At 42.8% G+C, this 16,081-nt stretch overlaps 1 protein-coding gene across 1 annotated transcript in view; it reads right to left on the bottom strand.

The window, feature by feature from the left end:
- The window catches only part of foxn4 (forkhead box N4), a 43,025-nt gene that overhangs the window by 445 nt on the left and 26,499 nt on the right, over window positions 1-16,081 (bottom strand). Inside the window, exons 2-8 of the mRNA XM_043715301.1 lie at window positions 12,400-12,572; window positions 10,831-10,958; window positions 9,505-9,606; window positions 6,670-6,797; window positions 4,334-4,430; window positions 3,307-3,514; window positions 2,707-3,099 (exon numbers count right to left, since the gene is read on the bottom strand). Coding sequence (XP_043571236.1) covers window positions 2,707-3,099; window positions 3,307-3,514; window positions 4,334-4,430; window positions 6,670-6,797; window positions 9,505-9,606; window positions 10,831-10,958; window positions 12,400-12,572 — 1,229 coding nt within the window. The remainder of the gene's footprint in view (window positions 1-2,706; window positions 3,100-3,306; window positions 3,515-4,333; window positions 4,431-6,669; window positions 6,798-9,504; window positions 9,607-10,830; window positions 10,959-12,399; window positions 12,573-16,081) is intronic.

The raw sequence follows: 16,081 nt of genomic DNA, 5'->3' as shown, positions 1-16,081 counted from the left end.
GAAATCTATTGGAAGTTAATTCTTCAACTAATTTACAAATGCAAGCTCAAATTCTGCAGCATGGGGATACTTCAAGAATCATACTAATACATGCTGAGAAATGCAGTACAAATTAGGCATGTGTTTTAGCTTCAGCCTCCTGAAAACTGCAATACAAACCTCCTCAGTAATTCTTTCCGTTCTCAAGAATGAAAGCCCTGGGAAATATATCAACTGCAAGTCCAAGCTTCTGAGTGAAATTGAAGAGGGAATTATCAGTAACTGCAATTATGGTTAAAATAATTGTTTGGGAACCTTTGGGCATTAAAAGTTTGGAAAAGGAAAAATGGCAAAACTTAATATTTTTAATTAACCATTGTGAACAATCCAATGAATTAAATTCTATTTTCCTTTGATAGCTTTTTCTCATTTCACAAATTTGGGGTTTTAGGAATTTGAAATTACATTTAATATAATGTAAGTATGTCTTGTAGCCACAGATGGAAGTGTAGTGTGACAGCTACTCTCGAGCAGTCTGCTGTTCTCCACTATTTGCCTTTCTTCAGTATATTAAGCACCCAGCAGAAGCTTCAGATCCACCACTAGTGGTTAAAAGGTAAAGAATCCAGCTCAGTTTAGCTTAAGTAGAAACTCAATGATAGTGTGAGCTCAACAAAAAACCGTGGCCTTCAATGGGATTAAAAAGGTCCCAGTTTTATAGTATCAGCATTCCTCTAACGAGAAAAGAGTTGACATGGCAACACAGAGTTACGCGTTCCTTTGTTTTCATTAGTGTCATTCTGAAATCACATACTTTGGATGCCATTCCCTTGGGGTATTCAGATCACTTTCAGTGCATCCTCACATTGTTACAACTAAATAGAGTTCAGGATGTGTTGGATCATAACTGCAGGTTGTGTCCAAGTGATTCTTTCCACCCATTCCACTGTTGTTCTGATAGGTTTGTTCATCCCCCTCCTTCTGCTTTAGCATCTCAATGACCATTAATCATTTGCAAATCCTGACAAGTGTCAGCAGTTTGTTTTAGTATGGCAGACAACATACATCAAATGCTGTCTTACCTAACAACTACATGTCTTTAAGCAGGATTTGTGATGTGAACTCTGCTGGCTGTGCCAGTATTTGTTATCCAATCCTAATTGCCCTTGAGAAGATAGTAGTGAGCTATTTCTTGAAACATTGCAGTGTATGTGGTGCAGCTCCTCCCACAGCGCTGATAGGGAGGGACTTCCAGGATTTTGACCCAATGACAAAGTTGAGAAGGCAATATGGTTCCAAGGCAGAATAGTATGTGACTTATCATGAGAATTCCCCAACACTAAAAATCCCTCAATTTAGCTGTGTGCTATTTCTGAGTCCTTTGTCTATGGTCTCACATTTGGTGCACAGACAGTAAAAATGCTAATTATTGCACCATCAACAGTGTGCACGTGGGTATTTCATATATTTGAAGGACAACAAGTGAAGGAACTAACGATTGCTCAACGTATATACAAACCTGGTGCTATTTTGATTGTGGACATGGTGCATGCTGCCATTTGGTCTTGAGGAATCCTGATTGATAGGATGAAAGGCTCCTTTTTGTAAATGGGTCTGCACACCCTCAACCCTCTGCTGTGTGAGCCTGTGTTGCACAAAGTTACTCAGTAGGGTACTAAATTTGCAATCTCACTCAGGTCCATGTGATGTCTGGTGTAGTAAATGGATTTGTCACACAAAATGAGACAATACTAAAGCATTTATGACGTTCGAACAAAGTGACTGCTGTTGTTGACTTGGAAATTAATTCCCTGAAATAAGCCAGCATTTAGTCCCTATCTCTTAACAGCTTTTGCCTTCATAAGCACATTCCATTCCTTTGACATGTCAGTTTCCATTGCACACTGATCAACTCTAATTAATATCACGAGAGATGGAGCAGAGCATTCTAATTCCAATTTGCAAATATTTGTTAATATTGTATACTTTGCTGTTAGCAGACAGAACCCATTCTCTCCCTTTCCCACTTTATATTAGATTAGATTCCCGACAGTGTGGAAACAGGCCCTTCGGCCCAACAAGTCCACACCAACCCTCTGAAGCCTAACCCACCCAGACCCATTCCCTCTGACTAACGTACCTAACACTATGGGCAATTTAGTATGGCCAATTTACCTGACCTGCACATCTTTGGATTGTGGAAGGAAACCGGAGCACCTGGAGGAAACTCACTCAGACACCGGGAGAATGTGCAAACTCCACATAAACAGTCACCTGAGGCTGGAATCGAACCTGGGACCCTGGTGCTGTGGGGCAGCAGTGCTAACCACTGAGGCTCGAGTTTACATCCATTTTACATCTCTTTCTGTTTCGCCACCTCTGTCTTTTGCACTACACCATCTGCCCTCTTGCTCATCTTCTGTCTCTCTCAAAAGTATTTAAAAAACAACACTCCGACATCTTTCAGTTCTGAAGAAGTTATTTCGGACTCGAAACGTTAACTCTCTTTCTATAAATGCTGTCAGACCGCCTGAGTTTCTCTAGCATTCTCTGTGTTTGTTGTTAATATTCTTTATGATTTAGTTGAAATGCCATGCTAAGAGTTGGTATTTTCCCAAGTGCAGTCACAAAGTTTATTGTTTCCAGTAAGGAATAATGATGGGGAAGTAGTGTACTTTCATTTAAACAATGCTTCAATGTATATTTATCTCTGCAGAGATTACTCACCGTGCAATGCAAAGTCCATGATGGTTGGGTCAAGGGCATCAACGTCAGTGTTCATATCTGTTGTCATGCAGAATAAATCAGAAGCAACCCTGCTAGGTCCATGGTGTGATAAAGGACTGTGGCTAATATCTGGCATGGCGTGGAGAGGTGGGGTCTGAGCTGGTGCCGGTGAGTCAGGGCTAATCCGCGTCTGCTGCTGGTGCTGTTGGATATGGTGATGCAAAGGCAGGGGATGCAAGGAAAGGGTAGCCACAGACTGGTGGGGGAGATGTGGCATCGTGAGGCTTCCTTGTGTGCTGGTCACCTGTGTTGCCATGTGGATTGTTCTCTCTGAATATTTTGACAGTCTCCTGCAGTTTTCTGGCCGATCAGATATCAATTTGTCCAGTTCATCTGCAGTGAGAAAGAGGTCGTTAGAAGATGAGATTTCTGGGAGCCTTACATAAGTTGACATCTACCAATATTTTGTCCCTCACATCTTTTGAAAGCACTGACATAGTGGAGTATAGTGCCACAACATCACCATTATCTGCTCATAATATATCAATTTGTGAAGGAAATTCTGTCTCCCCTCTGTCGTCCAACACCACTGATCATTACCTGGGTTTGCCATGCTCCTGCAAATCGCTCCAAGATCCTTGCGCTTCCATTTCTGCATCTCTTCCTCCATCTTTTCAATCTTGGCTGGGTTGAGTGCCCAAAGGCACCCTTTCCGTGAAGACCCACTCAGCTTGTTCTCCACCTTCTCGAAGCACTTGTTCAGCGAGAGGTTGTGCCTGACAGAATTCTTCCAGCCATCTGGAGCAGTCTGAAACAGAGGTTCAATGTCCTTACGCAGAAAAGGAAATTCAGAACTAATGGTCTCCTTCCACGCCAAACTGCAAATTGCATTGGTATGGATGGTACAGAGTTTATGCTTTCTATCTGTTTCCAATTTTCTTTGATTCTCAAATGGAAAATTCATACTGATTAAGCAAAGGGTGTTAAGTAATGTGATTCTTTTTGTTACTAGCAACATCTGGCACAGATGATACATAGTAAAGCTTCCTACACTCCACACCTCTACATAAACCACCAAAATGGCCTATGAGTGAGTGAATTGCCAATTTGGTGACATATTATGGGTATTATTAGAGTCAGGATCTCTGTTGATGAGGTGTAGAATTTAAATTGCTTAAAATCACCGCAGTAGCAGAGTGGTGCAGCAGGAGCATGCTGGACTCATAACCCAGAGGTCGATCGAGGGTTGTGCAGGTTAGCTGGGTTAGCTATGGTAAATGCGGGGTCTGGATGGGATGCTCTTTGGAGGGTCAGTGCAGACCTGATGGGCCGAGAGGCCACTAGCTGCACTACAGGGATTTTATGATCATTCTGTTTAAGAACTTTGCAGCCAACAGAGCTAGCTTGAGTTTTGGAATAAAAGAATAAAGTTTCTTGGTTGCAATTCCTTGGTCATATATTTCAGGGCAGAAGCAAGAGAGATTCCTGTGAGAGAAAATCTTGAAAGATTCATCCTCCCTTAACAACCTTGTGCTTTTTCTGTGAATGGAGATGGCCATTGTGATGGCTACTTTACTGTACTATTGAACTTAATGGGACCATTCTGTATGTTTCATGAATCTCCTACCTTGAAATAGGGAAAGTGCTCCTTCATGAAGCTGTAGATCTCACTGACTGGGAGACTTCCTGTCTTGCTGTTCTTCAGTGCCATGGCAATCAGGCAGCTGTCAATTAAATAAATGCAAGAAACAGTCTAAGGCTAGAAGAATGATGCACATAAACCATACTTTAAAGATTTGTTTGTGGTTTTGTTTGCCAAGTTTTGTCCTATTGTAGCTGTCATTGCAAGAGAATTGGACCTTTTACCATTCTGGTCACTCAATCAGTACTAAACACACCCAGGTTATCTGTGGCACAAGAACGGTTCTCTGCACTCTACCAAACCCCTTAACCACATACTGGTATCCTTACTGTACCAGTATCACACTTTCAGTTCCCAAAGTGGTCATCCTTATCTGTTCTGCTAGTAAAGGCTGCCAACTTGTATCAAATTGAGAACAGTTCAGTGAAGTGGTTATTGGACTATTCGGAACTGATTTCAGATAGCTTCAAGTTAATTTTATATCGGACACATCCAAGTAGAAAACATGAGGCATATTTCATCAGCCAGATTATGACTAAGGAAAGGGTTAGGCTTATCAGCGATGCATTTGGTGACTTGACTGTGAATGAAGAAAATGTGAGCAAGGTTCTAAGTTAGTATTTTGTCTTTGCCTTTGCAAAGGAGAGGGATAACCCAGACATTAGTTAAAGAGCAGAAGCATGAAATATTAGATAAAACCAGCACAATGCAAATGAAGTATTTGAGGGACTCTTTGTAGATGATGCACATGTCTCTCCACTTTCGTATATGTCACTTGTGTTTTAGGAAAGAGGAAAACCAGGGAATTACAGATCAGTTAGCCTGACATCTGTGCTGGGGAAATTGTTACAGTCTATAATCAACAATAGGATAATTTAACACCTTAAAAATTGGCTGCTAATCAGGGAGACCAAGCATGGATTCATGACAGGCCAGGTTATGCCTGACAGTCATATATGACAGACCCCATTGAATTATTTGAGGAGGTGACTATGATAATGAAATTTCCATGGATGTTGTTTATATGGACGTCCAAAAGGCATTTGATAAAGTCGCACATAAGAGACTGTTACGGAAGGTAGATGCTCATGGAAGGGAGGAGGAATTACTGACATGGCTGGGAAATTGGTTGAGTGGTTGGAGACAGACTGGAGTGATAATGGGTAGGTACACAAACTGGCAGGATGTGACCAGAGGTGTCCCACTGGGTTCTGAGTTGGGACCTCAATTATTCACATTATTTATTAACAACTTGGAGAATGGCATGGATAGTCATATATCCAAATTTTTGATACTTGAAATGTCAGTTGGCATTGTTGTCAATGCAGGTGATAGTCTCTCAGTATCCCTTTATAATTTTATGCTAAGTAAATGGGCAGAACTGTGACAGGTAGAGTTCAATGTAAGCACATGTGAGGCTGTCCATTTCAAATCAAAAAATCAAGATACATTGTAAAAAATATGAAGTTAAATATAGTGGATAGCCAAAGAGCTGGAGCGGGCCATTCAGGTACATAGAGCACAAACAAGTCTTGAAAAAAAATCGAGAAAGCTAATCGAGAATGCTGACTTTTATATCTAGACAACTGGAGTATAAGGACACAGAAGTAATGCTGCAGTTACACAAAACCATGACTACATCCCCCTTGGGGTATGGTGAGTAGGTCTGGGTACCACACCTTAGGAAGGATAGATTGGCCTTGGAAGGAGTACAAAGTGGGTTTACAAGAATGATACGTGAACTTCAGGGGTTAGGTTATGAGGAGAAATTATACAAATTAGGCCTGTTTTACTAGGTTTATTAGGTTAAGGAGTGATCTTATTAAAGTCTTCATGATGTTAACAGGAAAAGACAGGGTTGATAAAGTTAAACTATTTCTACTGGTTGGAGGTATAGTTTATGAATTAGGGCCAGACTGTTCAGGAGAGATGTTGGAAAGGGTCATAGAGGTTTAGTACTCTCTTCCAGGAGCAGCAGCAGATGCTGGATCAGTTGTAAATTTTAAACTTGAGGTAGATACATTTTTGTTAAGCAAAGGTATTAAAGGGATATGGGCCAACAGCAGGCATAGTGAGATAGGCCAAGATCTGTAAATTGCGGAACAGGTCTGAGGGGCTGAATGGCCTACCCCAGCTCCTATATTATGATTTCTTCACTCAGCTACCTAAAAGTGTGAAGATTTAGTCATTCCAAACATCACTTCAGACTAGTGCAAGGTTAGACAGAAGTTTCCCATCTTCTTTGATTACACATCTATTGATTACATTGAAAGCAACATCCTCATACCAGATGTGGGGAGCAATATGCTGGCATTACATACCTGTAAGAGTAGATGGGTTTGGGGTAGGTCTTGGGTTGGAGGTCCTGGTCACTGTGAGTGGCAAGTCGGGGCTGTGCATACTGAGACTGTGTATGGTAAGTTGGGCTGTAAATATTTCCAGGAGAGCACTGAAGAGTAAGAAACAGAGCAACAGAAAAAGTCAACATACAGAAAACCAAAGGAAAAAGAATAGCAAAACGTGGCAGTAAAACCTTAACTTATTAGTTTCTTCTGTCCCCAGTCTCGTCATAGGGACGGATAACTAGGATGGGGCAAACTAACACCCACTCATTTTTCTACTCACTTCTTTTTGGTCAGGTAGCAATGCCAAAGGGCATGCAGAGGTGCCACTTAGGCACAGAGTGGTGCATTAAAGTACAAATGATTTAAAACAATGCAAACAGTTTTCAAAAGGAGAAAACATATCAGGTGTTCCTCTAACCGAGTTGGCCTTTGCTGGAAGACTATAGTTGGTCTAAGGCAGAAATGTGAGCAAGATGGTGTGTGAAATGGTAAGAGACCATAAGATCTGAGGGTTTCTAGTTCTTTGAGTGGGGGTATTGTGCAAAATGGCCACCCAATCTCCATTTGGCCTCTCCAGTGTTAAGCACTGTGAGCAGTGAAGGCAGTCATCCAAATGCAAAGAGGTACAAGCAAATCACTGTTTCACCTGGAAAGCAGTTGGGGCCTTGGATGGTTCGTTCTTCTATCATTCCCACACGTCATCCCTCTCCATAGAATCTTGCCATGCAATTTGCAGGAGGTGGGATTCTTGCTCTTTTACCACCTGTCCAAATACTTCTCTTAGTTACACTTTACTTGTACTCTTTCCACTTACTACACTGTCTTCACTGCTCACAATATGGTCTCCTCAACATCGGAGTCACAAACTGGGTGACTGCTTTGTAAATCATCTCCTCTCCACCAACAAGCATGACCTAGGCCTTCTGGTCCTTCACCATTTCACACTCCAGTTTGCTCTCATGCTGCAGTTTCTAACCGAGGCCAGTTACAGTGTCCGCGAAAGCCCAATGCAAGCTGAAGGAACAGCACCTCGTTTTCTATTTCAGCACCTTATAGCTTTCAGGATCAACGTTGAGCCAAACAATTTCAGATCATGTCCTCTGTTTGTTTCCTCCATTCCCTCACAGATATCTGCTTTTTTTTGGTTTTGCGGTCAGCAACTGAGCTACATTTTGCTCCTAATATTTACTATAAACACCTAATCTGGATCCACCTCTCTTTACAACCATTACATTCTCTTTGCCTTTTGATCTCCCTCGCCCTCCAGCCTTCTCTAACCTTCCCTCTTTTTCACTTGTTCCTTTACACCAATTTGGACAGCATAAAACCCATCACTTGTCCATGTCTTTCTTTAATTGCAAAGAAGAGTCATATCAAACTCGGAAACTTTAGCTCTGTTTCTCTCCCGATGTTTGCTGAATTTCTCTAGCACTCCTTTTTTAACTTGAAATTTCCACCATCCACAGCATTTTGCTTTTGATTTGTATTAACCCCAGGGTTTATTCCTCACACCTGAAGGATGATGCTTAGCAGATCACCAAACTCTGTCTGTGCCCTTACAGCGGCTGTCCCCTCCTGGCACCTTCCTCTGTCACCGCTGGAATTGCAAAACATGTGCCCATACTTCGCCCCTCACCTCCATCCAAGGCCCCAAAGGAACCTTCCACATCCATCAAAGTTTCACCTGCACATCCACAAATGTCATTTATTGTATCCGTAGCAGTCTCCTTTACATTGGGGAGACTGGATGCCTTCTCGCAGAGAGCTTTAGAGAACATCTCCAGGACACCCGCACTAATAAACCCCAATGCCCCTTGGCCCAATATTTAAACTCCTCCTCCCACTCTGCCGAGGACATGCAGGTCCTGGGCATCCTCCACCCGCCACTCCCTCACCACCCGACATCTGGAAGAAGAACGCCTCATCTTCTGCCTAGGAACACTTCAACCCCAGGTCATCAATGTGGACTTCACCAGTTTCCTCATTTCCCCTCCCCCCACCTTACTCTAGTTCCAACCTTCCAGCTCAGCACCATCCTCATGACCTGTCCTACCTGCCAATCCATCCACCTATTGTACTCTTGGCTACCTTCTCCCCAGCTGCACCCCCCTCCCATTTATCTCTCCACCCTGGAGGTTCCCTGCCTCTATTCCTGATGAAGGGTTTATGCCTGAAATGTCAATTTTCCTGCTCCTTGGAGGCAGCTTGACCTGCTATGCTTTTCCAGCACCACTCTAATCTAGACTCCAATTTCAACAAATGTCTGTTCACTATAGGAATTTACTCATTGCAGAAAAATCACACCCAGGCCACTCCCACTTGAAACCATTGCATTGTGTGACCTCAACTTGGCTGCAAGCCTGTTTCCAATTATCCGATACTTCAATCGTTCTAAATTACATGTTGTGTTCCATAGATTTCACACGCAGTTTAGTGGTTTACGTACAATTCCTGGCACAATAGAATGCAAATGAGCAGGCCCAGCAAAACAAAACACACATGCAATTCCTCTAGAAGCCACTGGAGGGTGCAGTTGGGCTGTAACTCATTGCAGGAACACTAAGTCAATGCTGATCAGTAGCCACTTTCCAATTCATGTTGGAGCAAGATTGGAAAGGAGCACAGCTTTAATAATCTTTTTCCATTTTGCACATTTAATTTATCCATTTGATATCTGAAAAAAAATACAATGCTGTCCTCAAAACAACATCCCACAGGCCAGGCTAATCACAAGGTCCGAAGTAAAGTAACTGAATCCTACAGGATAAAAGTTGACTGAATTGTGAAGTGTAATAAGAAAGAATACTGTACCTGCTGGCCAGGTTGTGAAAGACTGTACAGCTGTTGAGAGTGTGCTTGGTAAAGGGACTGCTGTGTCTGAAACCCAGATGGGTGTTGTCCTGTAACAGAGTACTGCAAAATCAAAGTGGAGTTTGGGGAGGGGGTTGGGGAGGAATAGAGAAAGTTCTCATCAATAAAAGTAATTTCCAGTGTTTTAAGTATTTATGAAACTTCTGCATATTTCTTTTGTCAGATTTTTTTGTTGTCAACAGTTACAATGATTTACTTGAAAATGCAAGAAATGGGATAGGATTGAAAATCAGATTTGAGGTTCAGATCCTTCCTAAATAGTTTTGTTTAATTTCTAATTTTTAAGTGAAATGAAAATCATATTTAGCACTCAAAAAGACTGTATCAAGCTTTTGTATTCTCCTCAAACATGTGTTTCATCATTGTGCACAGTTTTTTTGGCTCAAGTCGGAGTTTCCATGTCTCTATCCTGTGCCTCTTCTCATTTGCAAAATTTCCTTCAATTTTCAAGTGATGCAGCATTCATCTTCTTTTACTATGAGACCTTCCAACCAGACCTTCCAGATGTCTCTTACAACTCATTTTGTCCTATAAAGTGCTAGATTCTCTTCCTTTTCCAATTATATTCAATAAACTTATTTCTTCATTAAGCATGTGTTTCTTAATTATGCAAACATTGCAGATGGGAACTGAAACTGAATGGGAAGATTGAATATGGAGAGTGATGTGATAATCTCCAATCATTTACTGTAGCACCTTGCTGATCTTTATATGATCTGCTTTTAAAGTTGTCAGTGGATTTCTGGGCGGAATGATGCAGAGCTCCCATAAATTTAAAATTAGACACCAAATTAAAGTTAGTGATTAGAACTAAGCCAGATGGAATAGTTTCATTGAAGAAATTGTATGGATTGTGAATTATATAATCATGGAATACCAGTACACGTAATTATTGGACTCAAGTAGACAATTAGATGCCGGTCTGAAGAGACAATGGACTGAGGTGTTCTCTGAGGAGATTGGACAGTGCATTCATCAATCAAATAAGAATAGCCTTTTGAGTCCAAATATTTTTCCTGGCGCTCAAGATCTTTGTTATGTTTTCTTTAAAAAGAATTGTACATATCTCTTGATCTCAGTCCAGACTTGTGGCCCAGTAAGAAATTAGAGTCAAACTGTCTCACCTAGACTAATGCTGGGTTCATCACACTTCAGTGAGGGGGCTTGGGAAATCAGTGTTCACTAGAAAAGGCAAATCACAGCCTCCTCTAGACCTTTCTACTCTTCCTTAACTCTACAAAAAAACAATAATTGGCACAAGCTTACATTTTGCCCATGTGTGGTCATGGTGTTCAATCCCATGATGCCATGCTGCATAGTTGCCTGTACCTGGATCATGGCTCCTTGGACTGATGTTGGCGTCATATTGTTAGACATGTCATGGAGAACCAGGCCTAAGGGAATCAATGGGAGGTGTGTTAAGTAATAATTAAATAAGTTTCAGTTCAGGAAACTGAAATTGGAACTAGCAAAATGCAAAAATAGTCCACAATAATATCAGTCTCCGTTTAGACCTGGATTTTTACCAGTTTTATAACATTACTGCCATGTTTCTCTAGATGTTTGTTTGTATTCTTGTACCACCAACTCTCATCCCTCCCATCATGCATCCTGGACAACTGAAACCTGCTGCCAATTCTGTATAATCATCTTTAGTGACTCACTGTGCAGTGGGTGAGATTGACAAAAGATGGTTCCCACTTGCAAAATTTCTGTCTGCTTCTCATAACATCCTGGATGGCAGGGTGGCACAGTGTTTAGCATTGCTGCCTTGCAGCACTAGAGACAGCCTTGGGCAACAGTCTGTGTAGAGTTTGCCCATTCTCCCTGTGTCTGACTGGGTTTCCTCCAGGTGCTCCAATTTCCTCCCACAGTCCAAAGACGTGCAAGTTGGGTGGGATGTTCTGTGGATGATCAGTGTGGATTTGATGGGCCAAATGGCCTCTGTCTGTACTGTAAGGATTCTATAATTATCGTCTTTATGATTATTCTGTTGTGATAGTCCACCAATACTGGGACTTTCTTACATTAGAATCAGACTATAGGGTTCCTGTGCACCATAGAGAGGAGAGGGAGTAGGAGCACTCTGGTACAACTGAGACTCACAACAGCAGAAGTCGGTGAATTTTAATGTTATCTTCAATGTCAGCAATGGGAGCATATCTCCTATATTTAACTTTACCATTACTCACTTCTTGACCAGTGGGGTCTGTGTTTTAACTTGAAAGAGGTCCCGTTCCCCAATCATTTACCTTAGCACCCTGTCAGCTATAGCTTGAGTTTAAAATTCCCATTCTCATTTTCACATCCCTGTATGGCCTTGCTTCTCCCTATCACTGTAATCTTCTTCAGCCCGGAACCCTCTGAGATATCTGTACAATCAGGCCTCCTTTGTAACTGCACGGCTATTGGCGACTATATCTTCAGTTGTTGAAGGCCCAAGCTCTGGAATTCCTTTCCTCCACCACACTGCCTTGCTTTCCCACTTTCAGACATTCCCGAACATTTTGACTAAGATTTGGTCACCTGATCTAACATCTCCTCAGTTGGTAGAGTGTCATTGTTTGTATTTGTTCATGGGATGTTAGGCCGTCCCATTTATTGCCCATCCCCAGTTGCCCTGGAGGTGAGCTGCCTCACTGCGGACCTGGAAGTGTAGGATCTCCCACTGTTTTTTATAATGTTTGTGGAAAGTGTGTTTCATTACATTATAGGTGCTATACAGGTTGTTGTTGTTGTCGACAGAAACCAGAGCTGCTTCTCAGTGCCTTGAGACGTTTTATTATGTTCCAGGTGCTGTGTAATTGTGAGTTGTTGTTGCTGCTTCAGTGTTACCTGTTTGCGTTGTCAACGTTGGATTCTGGGCACTCAGGTTAAAGTCCATGCGACCTGTCGCCATCTGTTGTAAACGGGGGACATCAACAGATGTCAGCCAAGACAAGGACTGCAGGTCACTCGGGAGGTCATCCTCACTCAGCTGGCAAGGGTCAGGGGTCAAAAGGCTGGGCCTGGAGGCAGAAAGGTTCAACTTTTACTGAGGATACAAGCTGCTGTGTCCTGCATCAAGCTCAACAAAGGCTGTTTATTCTGCCAGTGCTCTCATGGGGCTATCAATTATCACTTTACATCAACACAGTCTGATATGTTAAAATACTGGTAACACTGCTTATCCTTAGAGACTATCTACTGCCAAGTAGTCTAAAATAATGCAGTGCTTGGATGCTGCTTCACTTCCTACTGTCTCCTGGCACTATTCTGCCATTTAGAACACAATGGTGCCATGTCTGTCTAGTCACTCCATACTTTTGAGGGACCGTTTCCTTTAGACTTCACACCAGTGAACATTCCTTCTTTCCTCTGGTCAGGTTCCACCTCTCCTTGGCACTGTGTCAGGCTCTGAGGCTGGCTCCTCACAGCGGGGAGCCCAGTGCAAAACCATAGGTGGTGGTGCATCGGCTGCCACGGTACCATGGCAGAAGGTGCAAAGGACAATGGGCACTGCTCTCCTCTGGCAACTCCTCCGTTCCAGAGACATCACCCTCCCATCACCAGCCAGGCCCAGTGTGCAGGCTGCGTCTTTGCCAAAGTGAGGAAAAAGGAATGAGAAAGGAAAGACACAGCCTGGTGATGCTTATGTCCGTGTTTGCATACCAAGTACTGTCAGAGGGTTCCGGGCCCTTTGAATCACGGATGGGTGACCACCTGCATAGCCCCTTAAACGCTGCTTCCTGCCCCAAGGTTTCAGATGTACTGGACGGGAGGGAAGACAGTGGGAGGGAAGGCTTGCTGTTGAAGTGGAACTGAAGTTAAAGTACATCGTAATTCGATTTGATTCCTCATGACCAAATAACTTCGAAGATCAGAGCATCTTTTCATTGCTACCTCAAACTAAAAGTCTTCGTGAATTAGAGACAATGGCAAGGAGAGAAAGGAAAGGAAATGAAACAGTTTGAATTACGATTGGATGCAGAAGAAAAATAGGAAGAGAGAGAAGAAAAGAAGTGTCTTTTCCCTAAGGGGGGGGGGGTTCAAGAGGAGGGGGCTTGTTTTTAAAGTGAGAGGCAAGAAATTTTAAAAAGACATGAAGGACGGTTTGTTTACATGGGTTGTTCGTTTAAAAGACATTTAGATAAGTACATGAATAAGAAATATTTGGAGGAATACGGGCCAAGTGCAGGCAGTGGGACTAGTTTAGTTTGGGATTAAGTTCAGCCTGAACTGGTTGGACCGAAGGGTCTGTTTCCGTACTGTTTGACTGTATGACTCTGTTCACACAGAGAGGGTGGGTGTCCTACTCCTCGCTGGCATCCATTGAATCTCAGAGATGTACAATTCCCACATTTGGATGTCAAAGAACAATTTCTTTTCCCAGTGCAAGAGAAAGAGACCCCAATAATTCTAAGGCTGATTTGCTCTCCATGGCTATTTTTGACAAACAGCGGTTTAATTTCGACTGTGCCTTCCAGTTTGTAAACACTCCACTGGCTGGGAGGGTGAACTGTGAGGAGGATGCTTCAGTGTGATTTGGACAAGTTGAGTGAGTGAGCCAATGCTTGGCTAATGAGGTATAATGTGGATAAATGTGAGATAAATTTGGCAGTAAAAGCATGTAGGCGAATTATTATCTGAGTGGCGATAAATTGGGGAAGGGGGACTTGCAATGAAAACTGGGTGTCCTCTTTGACCGGTCACTGAAGTAAAAAGCAGGTACAGTGGTAAACGGTATTGGGGGTCTTCCTAATGAGAGGATTCAAATCCAGGAGCAAGGATGTCTGGCCGCAATTGTACAGGGCCTTGGTGAGACTACACCTAGAATACTATGTGCAGTTTCCTTATCTGAGGTCTCCTTATCTGAGGAAAGATGTTCTCGCTATGTGGTGAAGATTTACCAGACTGATTCCAGGGATGGCAGGACAGATGTATGAAGAGACACTGTCTAATTAAAACTATATTCACTAGAGTTCTGAAGAATGAGAGGAAGGGGGTTGGATCTCATAGAAATCTTTAAAATTCAAACACGACGAGACAGGGTAAATGCAGCAAGGATGTTTCTGAAGACTAGGCAGTACAGCACCAGAGGTCACAATTCAAAGGTATGGGATTAGGCGGGGAGGAATTTCTTCACCCAGAGAGTGGGGAGCCTGTGGAATTCTCTGCCACAGAGAACGGTTGAGGCCAACCAAAATATTGAATGTTTTCAAGGAGTTTGATATCATTTTTAGGCCTGATGGGATCAAAGGGTATGCAGCAAAAGCGGGAACGGGGTAGTGAAGAGGATAATCATATTGATTGGTGGAGCAGGCTCGAAAGGCCTCTCATTCCTATTTTCGATTGGTCAGTTAAGCTTCTGATCGCCTGTTCCAATGTGGCCACATGTCAAATTGTTTGATATTTACTCCTGTGTTAAAGGGGGTTATATAAAAGCAGGTCAGTGTTGTTGTTCACTGGGACCCTCATTGTACTAAGGTCTCGGGCAGTCAGTGAAGAAAACCCATAAAGTACACACACGAGGCCACACACAAACCAAGGAATATACTCCGACATATTTATGCCTGCACTCTGGAGATATTGATCAGAGGCAGTAATCTTGTACTTGATTCTGGTGTCGTTTGCACTGCAGACTGTGATTGGACGAAGTCCCCATGAAGTGGGTTCTGCTGACTTCATGGACGACTGGGTTGTTGGGGCACTGGGGGTGGGGGGAAGTGGTCAAATAAACCCCTGAAATAATTACCTCACTCGGGTAAGGCCTGAGGAAATCATGTCAGTGTCAGACACTGCTGCTAAAGTTTGTAACGTTGAACAGGGCAGTGGGGCGGGTGTGTGTGGTGTTCAGGAGGAATGTGAGTGCAAAAACGAAATGAAATGTTCAAACTGCCTCTTTAAAGTTCAGAGAGAGAAGCAGTTTGAATATTCAAAAGGAAGCCAATTACAGCCACTCAGTGATTAATAACGCACCTACTACTTAAAGAACAATAAAATTAGGGTTGCCATAGTGACAGGAACCAGGCAGTTAGTTTTGAGCTATGCAATTCAAAATAAAAGTCAGGATGGGAAGCCGTCAGATCCAGTTTTGTGATTGGTTGAAATCATAAGAAAACAAGAGAGACTGGGTGATGATTTGAAAGCTGGGCAGGGCTTGTCCAGAGGCTAACAGTTGGCTCTTGTTTGCTTGGCTGATGGCTCCATTGTCTCCTAAAACAGCTGCTTCACCCAGAGGCACGTGGGCCTATTGTGTCTCTCACTATCCCCTTAATTGTGTTTTTTAAACTTTACATTATTGTGAAGGGGAGAAACGACAGCATGTACTTAACAGACAGAGAATGCCATCTGCCACTTCACACTCTGCCAATCCAGCCATACAATTCAGCTCACTGCCCATCAATCCTAATCCAGCCTGGTAGACTCCAACCCCCTCCCCATCAGCCCCAGCCTCAGCCTGCTACAACTTCCCCTGGAGAGTGTTGGTACACTCTCCAACACCACTACCGCCCCACCCCACCCAGCTGCTATCCTC

Source organism: Chiloscyllium plagiosum, chromosome 25 (genome assembly GCF_004010195.1).
Source record: "Chiloscyllium plagiosum isolate BGI_BamShark_2017 chromosome 25, ASM401019v2, whole genome shotgun sequence".
Classification (NCBI taxonomy): Eukaryota; Metazoa; Chordata; class Chondrichthyes; order Orectolobiformes; family Hemiscylliidae; genus Chiloscyllium; species Chiloscyllium plagiosum.
Note: the sequence above shows the minus strand (reverse complement) of the source record. Positions and strands in the feature narration are given on the sequence as shown.